Source organism: Myxocyprinus asiaticus, chromosome 22 (genome assembly GCF_019703515.2).
Source record: "Myxocyprinus asiaticus isolate MX2 ecotype Aquarium Trade chromosome 22, UBuf_Myxa_2, whole genome shotgun sequence".
Lineage (NCBI taxonomy): Eukaryota > Metazoa > Chordata > Actinopteri > Cypriniformes > Catostomidae > Myxocyprinus > Myxocyprinus asiaticus.
Genome location: NC_059365.1, coordinates 14,032,012 through 14,052,906, shown reverse-complemented (window position 1 = coordinate 14,052,906; position 20,895 = coordinate 14,032,012). Strand labels below are relative to the sequence as shown.

Genomic DNA, 20,895 nt, shown 5'->3' with positions numbered 1-20,895 from the left:
TTCCTGGACATTTCTGGGGGTAATGGCCCTAGCCCTCACCCTCCGATCCAACAGGTTCCAGACGTGCTCAATGGGATTGAGATCCGGGCTCTTTGCTGGCCATGGCAGAACACTTACATTCCTGTCTTGCAAAAATGGCTGGTGGCATTGTCATGCTGGAGGGTCATGTCAGGATGAGCCTGCAGGAAGGGTACCACATGAGGGAGGAGGATGTCTTCCCTGTAACGCACAGCATTGAGATTGCCTGCAATGACAACAAGCTCAGTCCGATGATGCTGTGACACACTGCCCCAGACCATGATGGACCCTCCACCTCCAAATCGATCCCACTCCAGAGTACAGACCTCAGTGTGACGCTCATTCCTTTGACGATATACGCGAGTCCGACCATTACCCCTGGTGAGACAAAACCGTGACTCGTCAGTGAAGAGCACTTTTTGCCAGTCCTGTCTGTTCCAGCGAAGGTGGGTTTGTGCCCATAGGCGACATTGTTGTTGGTGATGTCTGGTAAGGACCTGCCTCACAACAGGCCTACTGCAACCCCTCAGTCCAGCCTCTCCCAGCCTATTGCAGACAGTCTTAGCACTGATGGAGGGATTGTGCGTTCCTGGTGTAACTCGTGCAGTTGTTGTTGCCATCCAGTACCTCTCCCGCAAGTGTGATATTCGGATGTACTGATCCTGTGCAGGTGTTGTTACACGTGGTCTGCCACTACGAGGACGATCAGCTGTCCATCCTGTCTCCCTGTAGCGCTGTCTTAGGCGTCTCACAGTACGGACATTGCAATTTATTGCCCTGGCCACATCTGCAGTCCTCATGCCTCCATGCAGCATGCCAAATTCACGTTCACACAGATGAGCAGGGACCCTGGGCATCTTTCTTTTGGTGTTTTTCAGAGTCAGTAGAAAGATCTCTTTAATGTCCTAAGTTTTTATAACTGTGAACTTATTTGCCTACCGTCTGTAAGCTGTTAGTGTCTTAATGACCGTTCCACAGGTGCATGTCCATTAATTGTTTATGTTTCACTGAACAAGCATGGAAAACATTGTTTAAACCCTTTACAATAAAGATCTGTAAAGTTATTTGGATTTTTACTAAATTATCTTTAAAATACAGTGTCCTGAAAAAGGGATGTTTCTTTTTTTGCTGAGTTTATATATATATATATATATATATATATATATATATATATATATACTGTCTTACTACTTTATAAGTGGCCGAGTTGTCACCTCATTGCTTTAGAGGAATTCTGTTTAGAGAAACTGACAAAACAGCAGTGAACCATGACACAGTCGTGAGGTGTGAGGATGGACATGCTAAATGTAAACATAACAAGGCATGGTAACTTCAAACAAGTGCTTGCTATTACTGGCTGCCGCTTTTGATTTCATCAACCGTGTCATTTCGATGAGAAATTAGTTAAACCTGAATGTGAATTTAGTAAGAAACTGCCCATCATATTATAATATAAAATACTGTCAACTTTTCAGTGGACAAAACATAAACCATCATATCTGAGCTAATCACATTCACTGGTGTATATACAGTAGTATGTCAGAGATACTCTATTTTTGTCCTCTTAGCTCTCGTTTGGTATATATTAAGCACTAATGTGATACAGCAACTTTGGTTCATCTGGGTAATTTGAGACTTTCATTTTTGGTCAAAACCCCATCTATTTATAGCAGAGTAATCCGTCATAAAAACGATAGAGCAGTTGTTGCTGAGAAGTGTACGTGATGATAAACTTTCCATTGACAGACAGCTGCATGGACTAACACTCAGTGGTGACAATAACAGAGAGAGCCATCTGGTAGACAAAATACTGCAATCTCATAAAACAGTATGTTTGTATTTAACAGGATTTGCCAAAGTTAACAGGCTTATCACATATGAGGTCAGGATTTTAAGAGAGAAAAGTAAATGTAGCTTATTTTCTTTAACACTCTTTAGGACACATCTCATCCATAGAGCAAAGTTTAAATGGTATTGAAACGCAGTTTTGAGAAAATAATGACTTTAGCAAGATTTGTATTTTTTGTCACTAAGAGGATGGTTTTAACAGGATTAGGAGTAGATTTTTTTTAGGTTTCCTAAAATATAGTGTTTATAAGGCACAGAAGTGCTATAAAATGTGAAACTAATAAATAATAATAACAAAAAAGACTAATATCTTGAACAAATTAAACAAAGTTTGACTGTTTTTGGTCATTACCTTTCCTTTCTGGAGTGTATATACATTTGAGCTCAATTTTACATATTTTCCTTTTTCCAGAGTGTTGCTGCATGTAAATATTTCCAAGGCAGATGCACTGTACAAGGGAGTCTGTGCCACAAAGCTTAATGAACATGCTTTGTGCCATACAGCTCTTAAAAAAAAAACAAAAAACAGACACAACCTCACAGTCAGCCAGGAGATAAAATTCTTTCCATTACTCCCCCTTCAACCCCAGGCACTGTAAGCCTCAAGGCCTCAGAAAGCTGGAGGTTGGGTGAAATTAAACTTAGCAAAGGAACAAGTTATGCTGAGAGTTAACGATCTGGCAAAACTATCAGGTTAGGTTTAATTAACACTGTTAATGCAAAAATGATATGCAGAATAATACACAATGCTGATTATATACATTTGAGAGTTCTAAACTTCATAAATACAATGAATCCTAGTAATGACCACATTTCAGCCAGGAAATACACTGCAATTGTATGTCTACAGGTTTACAAGTGACAGCAGATCTGTATTTAGCAGTCAGTAAAAATGAAGAACATGGCTAGTCTAGCTCTCTGTGACTAGACTCAGCATTCCACTTGGACATCTGGATTTAGGACTGTACAACACTTTAAAGACAGTCTGAAAATCAGTAATGCAAACAATGTTGACAGGATAACAAAAAACTGGCTTGCGTTTTACAATGGACCGTATTATGGTATCCTGGAAGAATATATAATATACAGATCTTTACAGCATTTAATCCTCTTAGCCCATAAAATGTGCAAGACACTGTTGCAAATTAATTTCACATTAATTTGCCAACTTGTCCTCAAGGCACTGCTAAAATGCAATGACAACAAAAGCTGCATTTGATGCCACCAAGTGTGTGGATTGAAAACTACACCTTGCACCAGTGTTCCTTTGAAGCGAAAACACAGGAGCCAGTTTCAAAACCACTGTTAATTATTTTAATGTTTATTAAGAACAAACATGGTAATAAAATTCACTTTAAACTGATTCAGAATAAACCCAGCACCTTTTAGGCAATTAACTGCTTTATTTAATCAAGGACATAATGTATAAATCATCACAACAGCAAATTCAGTAGATCATTTCTTTGTTAAAAGGATAGTTTACCCAAAAATGAACATTCTCTCATCATTTACTCACCCTCATGCCATCCCAGGTGTGTATGACTTACTTTCTCCTGCTGAACTCAAACAAAGATTTTTAGAAGAATATTTCAGCTCTGTAGGTCCTTACAATGCAAGTGAATGGAATGAAAATTTTGAAGCTCCAAAAGGACATAAAGGAAACACAGAAGTAATCCATAAGACTCCAGTGGTCAAATCCATATCTTCTGAAGTGATATGATAGGTGTGGGTGAGAAACATATCAATTTTTTTTTTTTTTTACAATAAATCTCCACTTTTACATTCTTCTTTTGTTTTTGGTAATTCACATTCTTCATGCATATCACCACCTACTGGGCAGGGAGGAGAATTTATAGTAAAAAGGACTTAAATATTAATCTGTTCCTCAACCACTCCTATCATATCACTACTGAAAACATGGATTTAAACACTGGAGTATTATGGATTACTTTAATGCTGCCTTTATGTGCTTTTTGTAGCTTCAAAATCTTGGTACCCATTCACTTTTTTTATTGTGAGGACCTACAGAGCTGAGATATTCTTCTTAAAATCTTAATTTAATTATAAAAATGATGAGAGAATTTTCCTTTTAGTGTGAACTCTCTCCTTACAAGAAATATGCATACAACGACTGATACTTAATTGTGAAATAAAAACCTCATTAAATTCCTGTAGATTAATCAACTTCTTCCTTTTTTTAATTAAGCAACATTTTCTCATTTTTTCCTCTCTCTTCCAAAAGCCAGGAAAAGAGCACCTTACTATCAAAGAGCAACCACTTTATATTTGCTTCAGTGTTACTTGTATAGTATGGACGCTATTGAGAGACTGACTTTAAGGCATCCAAGTTCTTTTCCAGAGCTTCTTAAAATGCCCTGTACTCTGTAATTGGTCAGCCTGTCAGGCAGTCCATAATTTGGTATGTACATAGCCGACGATGGCAAATCGTAGTCATCCTATGACAAAAGGAGATGGTATGGTTTTAAACTTAAAGACAAAGATAAAAAAGGATATGAAAGAGCTAGACCAAGCAATTTTTGGTGAAGAAAATAAGACATGATCTATGCAAAGCACTAATATTTCAGTACAAAATATGAACCAGATACTGCAAAGATGCCATAATGTTGTGTTTCTGGCACAAAAAAAGACCAACCGTTAAAGGTAAAAGGGCAGTCACTGGGGTGGTCCCTTCAAGTGGACATTTTAGTACCTGTAGTTAAAATGTATTACTTGTTTTGGGTACATACACTAATTGTACCATAAGGACCTATTGTGTACCTTTAAAGGTACATTTATATATTTTGTTCCTCTATGAACAAAAAAACTTAAACTATTCTCTCTTTAAGAGTACAAATATCTACTACTCAAAACAAGGGTACCACCCCAGAGACGGCTTTGAAGCTTTACCGTGTCTTTTTTTCTGAGAGTGCAGTTGTGTGTAATAAACACATGGATGTTTATTAAAAGGGCGGTTAATCAGGACACTTACTTCTTTGAATGGACAATGGCAAGGCAGGCAATATTTCTGCAAAGGGTCAGGGCACTGTCTTGGAGGAAAGAGTTGATCAAGCAGCTTACAGATATTAGGATAATCACAACTTCCCAGATCATCTTTGCATGGTATTTTTACCCACACACCATCAACTTCTCTTTCCACTGTCATGTTCACCTGAAATAAATAAACTTCATTCCCTGGCTCAAAGTCATCAAAAGGAATCCTATGAAAATACAGAGCATGGTTGAAATTGCTGAAACTTGGTCGTACAGTTTAACAGTCATTTGTGATGTGTGGTAAAGTTGGTTTTATGTTTAACATTTGTTTGACATTCTGAATAAAACCAATTTAACACTCTGCATTGTTCACATCATGAAGCCAAAACAATTGAGAAATACATAAACAGATGTCCTTAGTAGACCACAAGGCTTAAATGTCAAAACGGGTAGCCATTTTTTTTTTTCATACTAATTTTATTAGCTATATAAATCTATTAAACAATTTAACCATTTGAAGTTATGACAACACACCAATGTTAGAATACTCATAAAAATATCCTTTTTATGACACAAGACTACGTTTGGGAAGAAATATTTTATAAAAAAAATTAGTAATGTAAAATGTCTTCTAATTCTATTAAACTCTGACCGTTTGATCCAAAGATGTCAAACCAGCTTCAAGTAAGTCAGAATATTATTCCCTACTTAGCACAAGCCTTCTTTTGGGGAGTTTAAACTTTGAATTGTTATTCATATGAATGTAGTTGGTTTGACATATTTAGGTCAATGTGTTTAATAGATTTATATGGATAAACAAATTCTATATAAAAAATACCAAGCTGTAACTCCCAAAAGAAATCTTTTGCTATGTAGGGAATAATATTCAGAGTTTTGTTGGTTTGACATCTTTAGGTCAAACGGTCAAAGAGTTTAATAGATTTATATGGATAAAAAATTCTCAATAAAAAAAAAAAAGACTAGGTTTAAACTCCCAAAAAGAACAAGTAGGTATAGCTGCAGGCCGGAGACCTCCAGATGGGGGCGGAATCTCCAAAAGATGGTGGGGTTCCTCCAAACGAGGCCGCCAATTCCACTCATGGTTAAGGTTAGGAAAAGGGTTAGGGGCTCCCTATATCTTTAATGGCAATTTGAAGCTCACGCCCCTTTTTTGGAGCATTGCCTGCAGCTATATCCTTCTCACAAACAAGCCTTGTGTAGGGAATAACATTGTAGCGTTTACTACAATTTACTGGTGTGTGCGCGTGCAGTCAGAAAGGCAGACGAAAGGATTAACTTGCATGTATTCTGAACTCAAGCATCAAACATAAACCCGGGTTGGAGGCGTACCGGAACGCATCAAAACAGGTCTCTTTTTCCTCTCCCCCTCATACCTCTTCCTCTCTAAGGCACCCCTCCCCCAAACAAAATAGGAACATGATATTGTGAGTGATGTCTGCACAGTGTAACGAAAAGTGTGTGTGCGTATTGTGGATGGGTCGCTGCACTATTCTGAGTACTTTTTAAGTTAGTGTGACATCTTTCAAGTAGGTACAGATGCAGGCCAGAGACCTCCAAATGGGGTTGGAATCTCCAAAAGAGGGCAGAGTTACTCAAAAAGGGGGTGGTGTTACTCCAACTCCAAAAGGGTTAAGGTTAGGGGCTCCCTACGTCTTTAATGGCGATTTGGAGCTAACGCCCCTTTTTGGAGCACTGCCTGCAGCAATATCCTTCTCACATCTTTAGGTCAAGCAGTCATAGAGTTTATTAGGATTAGAAAAAAGATTTCTACATTGTTTTATAAAACATGTAAAATATTTATTCCCCAAACGGAGTCTTGTGTCATATTTTTCTCAGTATTTTAAAATGGGTGTGCTGTCAAATGGTTGAATTGTTTAATAGATTTATAGAGCTGATAAAATTGGTGTGAAAATTTGTGGTATATTAAGGACATCTGTTTATGTATATCTCAGTTGTTTTGGCTTCTTGATGTGAGCAATGCAGAGTCAAACATAAAAGCTAACTTTACCACACTTTTGTGATGACTGTCACAAGACAACCTAGCCTATTTATAATACCAGCAGTCTGTAAAAGCTAGGTCACGAGAATGGATGGGGTTCAACTCAAAGGTTCATGGTACAAGGTAGATCATGATGTGATTATATTGTATCATGTAGGCCAAATAGGTCATGTGCTCACAATATTTGTCAACTTACTGAAAGAGGAGAGGTCAGATCTGCTAATATGGAACCCGATGCACTTGCTATTAAATATCCTGGAGAAGGAATTGGATCCGGGTACAAATTCAGAGTCTTCAAAAATGCAGGGTCATCTGGCTTTCCGCAGTTTTCCCAAGAAAACCCCCGCACCTGGATGATGACGGAAATGAACACATGATCATTCAAAGACATTTATGCCAAAGAAATTCTGTCAACACAGTCACATCCCGGTATTTCACTATTGTCACTCAGGGCCTACCTTGGTCAATTTAGAGCTTTTCATGCTGTGCGAGTCTCCTTTCCAAAAAACATTTGTAGCGAACAAAGCCAAAAACACGGAAATGCAGCTTTTCATTTTACACGGTGTATGGTATAGGCTATATATAAACACTAAAAGTAGGCTATATACTTAAAATCACTTTCATTTCAATGGCACTTGCAACCAAGATAATCGTCCACGAGCAGTGAAGACAAATCAACGTTTTACAAACACTCAGGAACAACGTGTGAGTGTGTGGTGGTATTTAAACGGGTTTTTCCACGATTCTTTCCGCATTCAAAAAAACAAAAATAAAAATAAATTAAATTAAATAATAATAATAATAATAATAATAATAATAATAATTGCGTTACAGTGCAAAAACAGTGACCTTCAATGAAACAAAAAATAAGAGGCTGTAATAATAATAAAATTAATAATAGGCTACTAGTAGTAATGTTAAAACCAAGGCTGTTTTACAACTGACCATATAAGAATAAATGTTTATCAGCTTAAAATAGCGACCAAGTCTTTAGAGCAATTTACTCATTTAAGAGTTGAAATATGATTGCTGAACAAGATGAGTTTGATGCCACCAAGCGTGCAAATTGAAAAGTACACCCATCACACCAAAGTGTCGTTACTCTTACCAGAAATATTTAGGTGAAAAGCATACAAGGAACCAATTTGAAATGGTAGTCCACTTATCTATGAAGGCACCTTTGATATGATTTTCTCCCAAAATACTTAGCAACAAAAACTGCAACAGTACTTTACTTAACACCTGTTTATCACTACACACTGCAAAATATTCCTGATATATGGTCATTGTGTGCAATGTCTAAAGTTTGATTTTGAGGTCATATGATTTAATATTTAAGAATTCTGTTATGTTGCAAATGTGTGTAGCTAATGAGAATACCTGAAATTTGTCACATTTATTTTTTGACCTAAGTTGGCAAATTTTGCCCTAAAACTAATTTCCCTATATTTACATGATCTTACTTTAACCCCCCCGGGGGCCTTTTGCCCCAGGTGTGGAGTAAAAGTCTCCCTCGCCTCCTTTTAAAAACAATAATAATGATTTTAATCAAAACAACCTTTTATTTATTTTCACAAATTATGTGGCTTCATCAATTTTTCATAAAAAAAAAAAAACAAACAAAAAAATTATTTTGTATTTTTTCCCCCCACCTTGATACACTTTTTGACCAGAAAAAAAAAAAGTGATTTTTTTCTTAAGGTGCATGTTCCTTTAACCCCGTTGTACCCTACAGACAACAGCTGTAAACAATTATTGATTTTAATGACTACTAAGAACAAACATGAGCAGGAAAATGATCTTTTAATGAAAACTGATTCACAAACAGCTCAGCTTTACTAGCTTCATTGATGCATTAGTGCATCAAGGAGAACAAATCCAGTAATTAAAACTAGGTAAAACATTCAAATAAGAATGATTAAAAAAAAATAAAAATAAAAATCTATACATTTGCAGTTGATCTAAAAAATTCCAGTACTGCAGAGACATACATCAGAGCAGTAACAAGTCTCCTTACTCATTGGTTTAAAAGTAAACATATCAAAAAATATTTACAGGATCTCACAATCCTAATCGATTTCTTGGAAATATGCTCATGATGACAGACCATTTTGTCAATTTTGAAATAATGAGTAAATTCCTATTAATTAATCAACCACTACTTCATGATTAAAAAAATATTTGTATCTCCTTTTTTTCTTTCTAAGAGCCACCCAAAAGCCAGGAAAAGCTGACTGTGCTATAGAAGGGTGCTATGTCTCTCTGTTTCATAATGTTACTTGTGTAAGGAGGAATGTAATGAGAAGCTGACTTTAATGCATCCCAGTTCTTTTTCAGAGCTTCCTAAAATGCCCTGAACTTTGTAATTGCCGTTGGTCAGCCAGCCAGGCAATTCAACGTCTGGTATGTTGATACCTGACGAAGGCAAAGAATAATCACCCTGTGGGAAAACAAAATAAAAATAAATAAATAAATAAATAAATATTATGGCTTTAAATAAAGATAAAATGCATGAAAGAGCTTGGTATGGCAATTTTTGGTGCAAAGAAAAAATGATTAAATGTACACAACAGTTACCTAACATTTCAATCCCAAATTTAACCTATATACTGCCTAGTTGTTTATGAAAGTTGTGTAATAAACACATGGATGTTCAGTTAAAGCTCATGAATTTGGGCATACTTACAGCTTTGAATGGACAGTGGCAGGGCAGGCCATATGTTTGCAGAGGCTCAGGGCAGTCTTGTCCTGGAGGGATGAGTTGATCGAGCAAGTCACAGACATTAGGGTAATGACAACTTCCTAGTTCATCTATACAAGGTATTTTTACCCACACACCAGCAACTTCTCTTTCCAGTGTTACGTTCACCTGAAATAAACGTCAACGTCACACTCTAAGTCACAGTGACAAATATATTCCTTATGATGATACAGAGTACGATGCTCAGCCATTTGTTCAGTGAAATAGTTGAAATGTAATCACACAGGTTTAGAGTCACTTGTGATAGTCACAAGGTCCCACCATAATTTGTAGCCATAAAAAAATAAAATAAAATAAAAAACATTTATGACACCACCAGTCTGTTAAGGTTTAAACTAGGTCATATGAATCCCTGGTATACAACTCAATTCAGAGGTTCAGAGTACAAGGTATAGCAGCTATAGCCTCTATTGATTACTACAGCTTTCTGGGATTTGTTGTTTTTGTTTTTTTGCATTATCATTATTATTATACTTTGTTTTAGTAACTCACTAAAGGTTGCCAGAGTTGCTTAATTACAATAAATCAATTAGATAAGACCTAATATTGCTCTTTTCAAATCTACTGAATTGTGACCCCCCCCCCCCCCCCCCAAAACATCTCTGAACATCCCAGGAGGCCCTTTTTAACCAGTGACATAAAAGGTTTTAGAGATATTCATTAAAACTAATGTACTCTACAGAGAACAAAAATGTAGGCGGATAGATCAAAATGTGCATACGCCTTCTAGAATCATGATCATTTTTCTTAACTTACAGAAAGAGGAGAGGTAAGCTCTACTGATGTGGTGCCTGATGCATCTGCTGTTAAATATCCTGGAATAGGAATGGGATCTGGGGACAAATTAAGAGTCTTCAAGTATGCAGGGTCATCTGGCTTTCCGCAGTTTGCCCATGAAAACCCCAGTACCTTGACAACAATAGAAATTAATTAAGAAATAACAATGAAATGGAAATACTAATATATATTATATATAAAAGAGTTTGATCACATAATTTCACATTCGTCACTAACCTTGGTTAATTTCCAGCCGTTTCTGCTGTGCGAGTTGCACGAGGCTTCCAGGAAAACATAGTGTGCAGCGAACAGAGTAATGAAGGAAATGTGACTTTTCATTTTGCACTGTATATAGTCAAAACACGAAGTGTAACTTCTGATTGGGTTAACTAGAGCGCATAACAAAATCACAGTTATTCTGAAACACTGCACAGCAAGATTTAATGGCCCCTAACAGAATGGCAAGGTAATTATCTAAGAGCAATGAAGACAAGCACTCTTGAAATTATCCTGTGTGTGTCGTCATGTGGGTGTGTTGTGATATTTAAATATGCGTTTGTTCCTGGATTCTTTGCTCATTTATAAAAAAAAAAAAAAAAAAGCCAATACTGCGTTAAACAACTTGACAGCGACCTCTAAAGGCAGGAGGAATATCATCAGCTCATCAGCAAAAACGAACTCCAGCAGTCTCCCGGGTCCAATACAAGTTAAGCTCAATCGACAGCATGTTTGACATGATATTATTATTAAAAAAAATTATTATTATTTTTTTTTGACTCGCACCCCCTTTTCTTTGAAAAAAACAAAAATCTGGGTTCCAGTGAGGCACTTACAATGGAGGTGAATGGGGCCAATCTGTAAACATTAAAATGCTCACTGTTTCAGAAGTAAAGCCACAAGACATTAACAATATGCGTGATAACATGATTTTAGTGTGATAAAATCGCTCACTAACCTTTTCTGTCTGAAGTTATAGCCAGTTTTACAACTTTGTAGCCATGATGATGTAACGTCAACAAACCCTAAAATACTGAAGTGACTGTAAAAATGAGGATTTTGAACTTTACAGCTCAAATAACACAGAAGTTTAACAGAAGAATTCATGTAATTGCTTTTATAATATAATAAACGTCACATTTCTGCTTTAAAACCCTCCAGACAATTGGCCTAATTCACTTCCATTTTAAGTGACCTAGATTTTTTTCTTTTCTTTCTTTTTTTTTTAGAGGGAAGAGTTGAAATAATTTTTTGAGGCAATCAGCATTATGCCACAAATGCTGTTGACTGAGCTTAACTTGTATTGAACCCGGAATATTCCTTTAATGAAGAAAATATACTACTACTATTATTGTTGTTGTTGTTGTTGTTTTTGTACTTGTTATTATTAGTAGTAGTAGTATTATTCTCATCATAATCATCTATAATTTAAGAATAGACTGAAAAGACAATTTAGACAAATCTTTCTTAATTTAATTATTGCTTGCAGCATTAAAATTAATTCAAAATTCATGCAGAAAAATGCTTCCTGGAAGCATCGTTTGCTTGAATTACTGCTTTGAGTTTCTCTTCTGATATTTCTATATAAACTTATTACATGTAAATGGACATTGTCATATCTATGGGCTGGGATGTTTTAATGGATGGGAGGATGGGTGTTTTATTTTGCCAGACATACTAAAAAAAATTATATACTGTATATATATATATATATATATATATATATATATATATATATATATATATATATATATATATATATATATTATCTGACAGCACCTTTTGCCACTTGGGCCAGAGCTTTCAAAGTGTGTTGAGCAAAACAGACAAGCATGATGTGGCTTGTTTTAGGGTGTGGTTGTTGTGCCAAAGTTATCAAATCAGCATCTGTGGCCTTTCTGATCTGTTTCTTTCTTGCTCTGTAAACAAATCTTGAAGCAATTTCACATTTTGTCTTCCATAGATATGGCTTCCACTTCTTGTAGATGGTCTTTACTGATCTCATAACACTTCCAAGAAGTTCTCTTGAATGCACAATTCAACTCATAGTTGAGTCTTTGCCTTGAATGCACTTCCAAGTATTGGAATCCTTTACCATTTTTACTCTGAATCCAATTACTTGGAAAGAAATCTAAATATCTAAATCAAAATAAGTAGAACTCATCTCATGTGGGACCTTATCACTTTGTCGTAAAAATGCAGCTAGGTATACACACACACACAAAAGAAAAAAAACTTTTACTATTGGCAGTTTTACTCAATCCTCGCTTGTTCATATTATTCAAAACATTCATGTAACCAAGGAACTGAAATTGATTTGATTCAACAAAAAAATTGTCTTGTCAGGTTTACATAATCCATTCATATTTTTTGTTAAGTTAACTGAAACTGGGCAGAGGATTTCTAGTTCCCAGCATGTTTTGCATGGGACTCGAAAGGGAAAGTAATTGTTACAATTAAGTGTTTATTTAATGTGTCTTTATGCAAGATGAATATAAAGGAGAAGACTTGTTAGTGTTTAATGATTTGCTATGTTGAGATTTAGAAGAATTTCTGTTATGTTGTAGTTTTGGGGGTTATCATCATGTTGAAGTGTGGAGCTTGAGCCTAAGCGGAGGACCAATACAATTTGAATTTGAATTTAATAAGACTCATTTCAGATATGTGGAACTACTGTCCCCAATTGAATCAAGCTCAGCCAAAGTGTTTTTTTTATTTTTATTTTTATTTTTTTTTGTATTATTATTTTTTTTAAAGTTTTTATTTATTTATTTTTTTTTAGTGTAGCTGAATTATTTTATAATAATAATAATTTTACTATTGTTGTATTAAGAATTTTCAGAATACTTTAGAATTCCATATTCATTTTAATGTGGCTTATTTTGAGTAAATAAAATAAGCCAAAATTAGATGTCTGTAAATTAAATTAAATTTGCAATTTAATTACATTTAATTTTACATTAAAATAAGCCTATACATTTTGAGTGGAGTTCGTGACTTTATTTAATTTATCTGTGGATTGTCATTTAAATACATAAAAAGTGTTAATTTAAAGTAAAGCTGAAATTCAGTTTTGCTCAACAGGGGATGGATGATTTGATGTCTTCCTTTGAAGTTGTCATTATTGTGGCCACAAGATGGAGATGTTGTATCTGCTTCAGAGTCTTGCTGTGGCCAATGCAAGGTCACACTTGGCCTGTAAGCAAAATTTAGAAATCAAAATAAGTACTTAAAATTCCTAAAGCACAAATAAATACACTCAATCAGATATGTGCACAAAAATGGTCACACATATAAAAGCTGACAAGTTTAATGGGAGAAACTGTACACCATGCTGTGAACAGGGTTGGGGAGTAACGGAATACATGTAACAGAATTACATATTTAAAATACAAAATATTAGTAACTGTATTCCACTAAAGTTACAATTTAAATAGTTGGTAATCAAAATACAGTTACATTCAAAAATTATTTTGATTACTGAAGAGTACTTTGCATTTTATTGTCATTTGTTTCCTTTAATATACAGTGGCTAGAAAAAGTATGTGGACCCTTTAGAATTAGCTGGTTTTCTGCATTAATTGGTCATAAAATGTGATCTCATCTTCATCAAAGTCACAAGTATAGACAAACACAATGTGCTTAAACTAACAACACACAAACAATTATAATCTTTCATGTCTTTATTGAACACATCCCATTTAACATTCACAGTGCTGTGGAAAAAGTAACATAGGTTCACATACTTTTTCTTGCCACTGTATAGTCTATTCCGTTGGAAAACATTTATCAATATAAATGATGCGATCCAAAGAGCGATGTGTTACATTCATATAAGCTTACTTCAAAGTACGTTTGAAGTAAGTTTGGAGCAGCAGAAATAGAAATAGACCTTGTGTAAATTGTCATTTGAACATTTATCTTTATGATAAGCTAATATTCTATTTTTAGCCATTTTACATGCACCTGTTACCAGGTTTTGTATCAAGAAAATCCATGTTATATCATTTTTTTTTTTCTCTAGTAAGGCCTTTGATATCAGGGCAAAAATCTTATTCTTGATGAGAATTTTTGTTTTATTGTTTTTATGTAAAAAATATATCTAAAAATCCTTGAAACAAGATCAATTAGCTTTATTATTTATTAGCTTTTATTTTAGATTAAATCTCTTTTTTGAGGGAGACCTGGCCAAGAAAGCACACCATACAAGGTAAAAGATTTATAAGATCAACTCAACAAAAACAGACATAAGACAAAAATAAGACACATTAATGAAACAATGGACTACAATTACAGAATCCAGCTTATGCATAGCAATTACACTCTTTAGTCATATAATTTTTTAGCAAAGATTTGAATTCACCCAAGGTTACAAAGTGATTAAGATGTAATGTGTTCTGGAGGAAATTCCATGACCAAGGCGCAAGGTGTTTTAGAAGCAACACTGCATAAGATATTTAGGCTTTTTTCAGAGAATGTATTTTTAACATGTGTATTTTGTCTTACTGTACTGGCAGAGTTTTTATTGTAGAAGGAACTGAAAAAAATCGACCAGTGCTGAAGAAGTAATCCAAAGTATTTAAATTATGCTACTGACCTTCAGTAATCTAACGGCATGTATTCTGTAATCTGTAACCCTCCCAACCCTGGCTGTGAATAAGTCCATTATACAATAGAGAAATTACAGTATAGGAAATGTTATTTTCTGAAACATCAAAATCATCTGTGTACTGCTGTTACAAATAATGAAAGAGTGCAAGTTCAGGTTTTATTTCAAAGGACACTTGTATTCACAGGCCATATGATGATACTGCATGAGTCACCTTTAATCTCCCTGCATGTGCCTGCAGGTAAATGCCACCCCGTTTGTGCTAAATAAACTCCTAATGTTTAAATCTTAGGGGTACAGTTTACTCTTCAAACACACCATTGTTCATTCAGTTTAACAACTAAACAGTGTCGGGAAAAATCCCACATGTTAAATTACATACTCACTGGGGATTTGTCAGTGGGCTCAGAGGTCAAGTACTTCAGCAGTTTGACACCTCACATCAAGTGAATTGACATTTTTTTGTTTTATGTACAGTATATGACACTATTGTGACAATTTGAACCTATAGTCTTTTCATTTTGTTGAGTAAATATTTTTGAATGAAACTTGATAAGTAACTGAAATTTCCATGTTCACTTTATATAGTTTATATATTTATGTCTTTTAATATGTTTAACTTCTGTAAAACTGCACTGTATGTATTGTAAAAAGCGTTTTGTACATATAAAAGTAACTCTACTTGAATTAAATTGACTTTTTTCTTTCTCATTTGAACCAGCACAGATTACTATTTTGACAACATTCCCTTTTCATAGTAGATTCTCTCGGAATTTCCTTAAATAGTAGAACTGATTGCACAATTGTTTGACAACATGTGCCCTCTTTGATTCTTATAGGTACAGAGATCAAAGCTTTGAGATATGTTTTGTATATCTAACAGGAGAAGGTTCTGTCTCTAAGATGATCGAATGCGTTGCCGAAATTTTCTACGAAAGATTGCTGCACACAAGTTTTGAGATAGGTGTTCATAGACTATACTGGATGTGGCAATAAAGACATGAACGTCTTGTGCCATCAAGCCTGGCACATAAGTACACCTTGTATTGTGTGTGAGTGTGCACATTCCTTTCTTTGGCTTTGATTTTTCTCATCTCATATTGAGAAATATGTGTGCGACAGCTACAGTTGAAAAACACATTACTTTGGGTCTTTACAAATTTGCAAAAACGTGTTTTATGCAGTCGAGTGATTATGCTATGATGTCATGGTGGCTTTTTACGTGACCATAAGTTATATAGCTCATGCAAAGGCAGCAGGTTTTCACAAAAGAATAATTAATAATCTGACATAATTAAACATTTGACATCTTCTCTATGCAAACTTGTAGACAATTTGGCCCAAGTCTTCCCGATTGTTTTAGTAAATGCTGTCACAATTTCTCCTCCCAGCTCTTGCATTTTGATTGCAAAGATCAAGAGATATTTTTTAAGGAGATTGCAATATAATTTGGATGAGTATGAGATGTAATGTTTGAACATGCTTTATGGAAAACATTTGCAACAAACATTTTGTCCATTTTGTCTGGTTTGTGTATTTATGTAAATATGCAGTATACTCAAAGAAATGACATTCAGAATCCCTAAAAAATAAATAAATAAATAAATAAATAAATAAAAAAATTCAAACAACATACACATACTGTATATAGGCTATATGTACACATATTTCTGTGTTTGAGAAACACATAGAGCAATGGTAAAGCCCAAGATACGGTCCATTATCAATCTGTTATTTACACACTGTGGTCTTTTGCACCACGGCCTGTCATTCAGCTGTAAATTGTCTAAAACACTCAAAGGCTGAGTGAAACAGGGCGAATACCCAGTATCTCTCTCTCTCTCTTTATGCCAGTCAAATAGTCCTGAACAATTCGCATATCTCCCAGGGTGATAATGTTACCCGATTACTAGCACAGATGCATCCTGTAGGTACAGGAATGAATGAAGGTTTCACTCAGCCTTGCATTCTGCAGGAGAACTCATACATGGCAATTCTATAATAACATAATATGCTGCTTCCACTGACAAGCAATCTGTTGGCTTGCCAGTGTTGTTTTAAAATATCATCGCTGCAAGGATGTACAGATGCCTTTAATGGGCCAGTTTCAGCATTACACCAAGGACACTAACAGAAGAAACACACAAAGTCACACAGTTTTTGCCATTTCAGATGAGAATCTATCATGATTGTTTTGTATCAACAATATATTTTCTCCTTCTCTACAGATGACAAGGCTGCATAATATGTCCAATAACATCTGAATGGGGCCACAGCTTGCAAGAGACTTATGTGCTGCTTGTGAAATATTGTTGAAATTTTTAAATGCCAATAGTCAGCATTTCCATACATAAATCCTGAACACTCACAAGACAAAGGTTACTCCTGTGTGAGGCCTTAGGACAAATTTTCAATATGCATGATTTACATTTCTGCCCTGGATTTGGTTTTTTCAAAGCATGTTATTTGAGTTCTTCCATGTTTCTCTTATGTGCTTGATCTGACCTTAGATTACTTTAAGAAACCTAAATAGCCTGAAAACATGTTCTTTTGGGAAAACGTTACTGCATTAGTGACCCTGGATGCTAAAGTGACTATGTGCATCTCTGTTAATGTCACTACAAATAAAAATTCTTATATAAATATAGACATATAAATTATATACAATAAACTTATATGAAATTATTAACAAAGCCTTTTTCTGAAGAACTGCACAGAGATCATGATTTGAAATACCATTATTGAACAAATAACGAACAAGATATGGTAACACTTTACAATAAGGTTCCATTTGTTAGCATAAGTTAACAACATTAGTTAACATCAACCAACAATGAACAATACTTTTACAGCATTTACTAATCTTGGTTAATGTCAGTTACAACATACATTAATACATTTTTAACATCAAAAGTTGCATTAGTTAACATTAGTTAATTCACTATGAACAAACATAAACTAACAATGAACAATTGTATTTTTTTAACTAACATTAACTAACATTAATAAATGCAGTAAAAATATATATTGTTCATTGTTTGTTCATGTTAGTTCATGGTGCATTAACTAATGTTAACGAACAGAACCTTACTGTAAAGTGTTACCCAAGTAACACTTTAGATTATATCCTTTGTTAAGGATTTATAAAGACTAATAAGCCATTTACAAATGCATTATAAATCATGCATAAAAAGAGTTAACTTTCATCCAATACTTGGCAAATAGTTGTCATTTTAACTTACATGTTATAAATGCTTAATTAATATACTTGTTCATACTTACATTAATCAAAATCATAAAATGCCCTAATTCATGATTTATATCCCAATTATAGTGGGATCAAAAAGAGGGTGAGAGATTATGTCATTTTGCTACAGTCCACTTTGTGTTTATGTTAATTATTTATGTCCACTGCTTACTAATGTTGAATGATTGCTATTAAGCATTTATAACATGTGAGATAAAATGCTTTTTTTACTCACTTTTTCATGAAAGTCACCCTTTTTAAGCATGTTGTTATAACCGCATATCAAAGATTTATATTTTGTATTTATAAATAAATTATTAGTCATTAATGAGCCCCAATCCCTTAACAGAAAGAACATGAATGTAAAGTGTTAACTATTTGTCAGTATGTGCTTTTCATATGTATTGTATTTAAAATCCTTTGTCACACTTAACATTACAATTTGCATTTTTTCATTTCTCTGTATTTGCATAAGTAAGTTCTGAGTAATATTATTGAATTAGACTTGCATTTATTTTATATGCACTTGTTTTTTTAGACCTGCTTGAAATGAAAATATATAACTGATAATAGTAATTAAATATAGCGTATGTAACACAGACATAATAAAATAAAACATATTTGGTGGTAGCTTTTGTTTGTTATTTCCTGGCTCCTTACCCATCATGAAAGTTCATTCGGACCTTAGTGCGCAAACCTTGAAAACTAGTATTACAGTTTAACATAATCCTTATTTGTGGTGGGGCAGTTGACATCAATTAGCCAGTTATTTCTGTTGATGTTTTGGGTTCAATTCAAATGCACCTAGGGTGGTATGAGCAAGACAACTCCAAAGCCTGTGAAAGCTCAGACTTTGCCAGTTCTAAGCTGTGCCTCAAGCATTGTTGAGCAATTGCAGTGAATGCATTTGCCTGCACAAGCAGACTTGCTGAGGCAAAGCCTAAGAGGAAAACTGATACTGTGATAGAGGAAAACTACAGTTGAAGTATGGACTGGGTGAAAGGTTGTAGAAAATATCCACTGTAAAAAAGGGGAAATCTTTGCAGTACTCTGTTTTAACATTCCATATGCCCTGATAACATTTCTGTGGGTGCCCATTTGTCTGTTCTTATAGTACAACTTTGTGTAAACATTTGCTGTTTCACAATACACATCCATAGCAGCTGTCATTATGGAAACAGAGCAAATAGAATGGAATAGCAAGCATAGTAATCTTATAGTAAACTCATGTCCTTCATTTATTCCCCATTTCTACCTATAAATACAGAGGAGACCTCTACATTCTAGATCAGTGATTCTCAACTGATTTTGCCTCAGGTCACAGATTTAACATTGGACATCATGTGGCAACAAAACACAGCACAAAATACTGGTTGGTTTGGACCAAAAAAAGCACAATAAACATAGTCCATTTGACTTGTGCACATTCCATGTCTTTTGAGGCCATACAATAGTTTTGTGTGAGGAACAGACTAAAATGTCATTTTCAACAACAAAAGTGTTTTTCCCTCCATTTCAAAATTTGATAAGCTTACTTATTTTGCTAACTTTGTCAGATTATTTGGTTAGCATTTTATTATTTGCACATACCTAGATGTCTGTTCAGTCAGAACCTGCTACCCAATTTTGGATCACGACCTCCCAGTTGAAAAATACTGCCATAAATTATTCAGATATTACCAGAATCAAATTTGTGGCTCTTTTGTAGATTTAAAGAACTTTACTGTGTTCCGAAATAGAGCTGTAATTTTTAAGAAATGTATTCCCACCAAACTGCACAAAATTACATACCATCACACTCATGAACATTATAGTGAAGATACAGCTTTCTCTTCCCTAAATAGTATGTGTATGTGTTGGGTGAGTGGGGGTGTAGTTCATGGCCACAGGCTCATCGAAAGATATCTGAGTAGTGCTTTGCATTCTCTGTTATCAGTTTGTTTCGCACAAAGTAGTCTTTATTTTTGCTACTGTCGGTGTAAAGATCGAATTCTTTCTCAATAAGGTCTTTGTTCTAAATGAGAATAACATGACCACTTAATCTTATCTGAACTCTTTTTCTCATTTGGACTATCTACAGCTGAACTGCGTTGTCACAACAAGCAGAACCAAAATCCTTAACAAAGCCTTTGATTTAGCACTTTCTTGATTTACTGTTCTCTTATAGCAGAGAAATATGGGATATTTCATTAAGTTTAAATGGTGCCGTACATATTTTATGCAATAAGGATGGCTGAGAGGACAGTGTGCTTTAAAAGTCATAAAAATTTAAATAAAAATTAATGATGGAGATCATCTGTCAATGAATAAGTAAAATACTGTATAAGATGGTCATTGTGAAAGGTGTTGGATTATGGGATTTAGGAGATCTAATAAATAATAAAACACACAGTATATGCACCTCCACAACAGGATGCCATCACAGGTTTACTATGCAAATCCATGAACTGAAGACTGCAGGCTGAACCAGTTTTCAGTTCTGTCAACAAATCCTGGAAAAGTACTTTCAGTGCTTATATATCACTATAAAAAGTAACTGGACAACTGTTACCTTAAGGAGCTGTTGTTAGCCTAATGTTGTCAGGTTTTCAGTCATATAAAATAGTATTTTGACTTAAAACCCATTA

General features: G+C 34.6%; 2 protein-coding genes across 3 annotated transcripts; both read right to left on the bottom strand.

The window, feature by feature from the left end:
* Positions 1–2,549: 2,549 nt before the first annotated feature.
* LOC127413458 (ganglioside GM2 activator-like) lies at positions 2,550–7,619 on the bottom strand. Its single transcript, XM_051650628.1, has 4 exons — positions 7,336–7,619; positions 7,074–7,226; positions 4,856–5,035; positions 2,550–4,322 (listed from the first exon to the last, which is right to left on the bottom strand). Exons 1-4 carry the CDS (start codon positions 7,429–7,431, stop codon positions 4,164–4,166), a joined length of 588 nt encoding a protein of 195 aa, XP_051506588.1. The 5' UTR covers positions 7,432–7,619; the 3' UTR covers positions 2,550–4,163.
* A 1,044-nt stretch (positions 7,620–8,663) lies between these two features.
* Positions 8,664–10,963, bottom strand: LOC127413457 (ganglioside GM2 activator-like). 2 transcript variants are annotated; one of them, XM_051650627.1, is made up of 4 exons: positions 10,653–10,963; positions 10,395–10,547; positions 9,564–9,625; positions 8,664–9,317 (listed from the first exon to the last, which is right to left on the bottom strand). In XM_051650627.1, exons 1-4 carry the CDS (start codon positions 10,752–10,754, stop codon positions 9,254–9,256), a joined length of 381 nt encoding a protein of 126 aa, XP_051506587.1. In that variant the 5' UTR covers positions 10,755–10,963; the 3' UTR covers positions 8,664–9,253. The 2 variants fall into 2 exon arrangements, with proteins under 2 accessions (XP_051506587.1, XP_051506586.1); XM_051650626.1 differs by having other exon boundaries at positions 9,564–9,746; positions 10,653–10,961.
* Positions 10,964–20,895: the final 9,932 nt, after the last annotated feature.

Bases quoted from the DNA above. Each gene is read 5' to 3' on its own strand.
- LOC127413458 (XM_051650628.1), bottom strand. From the start codon at position 7,431: ATGAAAAGCTGCATTTCCGTGTTTTTGGCTTTGTTCGCTACAAATGTT. The intron at 7,227-7,335 runs GTAGGCCCTGAG...GTCATCATCCAG, and splicing joins AAAGCTCTAAATTGACCAAG to GTGCGGGGGTTTTCTTGGGA. The intron at 5,036-7,073 runs GTAAGTTGACAA...TATTTATTTCAG, and splicing joins ATCTGACCTCTCCTCTTTCA to GTGAACATGACAGTGGAAAG.
- LOC127413457 (XM_051650626.1), bottom strand. From the start codon at position 10,754: ATGAAAAGTCACATTTCCTTCATTACTCTGTTCGCTGCACACTATGTT. The intron at 10,548-10,652 runs GTTAGTGACGAA...ATTGTTGTCAAG, and splicing joins ACGGCTGGAAATTAACCAAG to GTACTGGGGTTTTCATGGGC. The intron at 9,747-10,394 runs GTAAGTTAAGAA...CGTTTATTTCAG, and splicing joins AGCTTACCTCTCCTCTTTCT to GTGAACGTAACACTGGAAAG.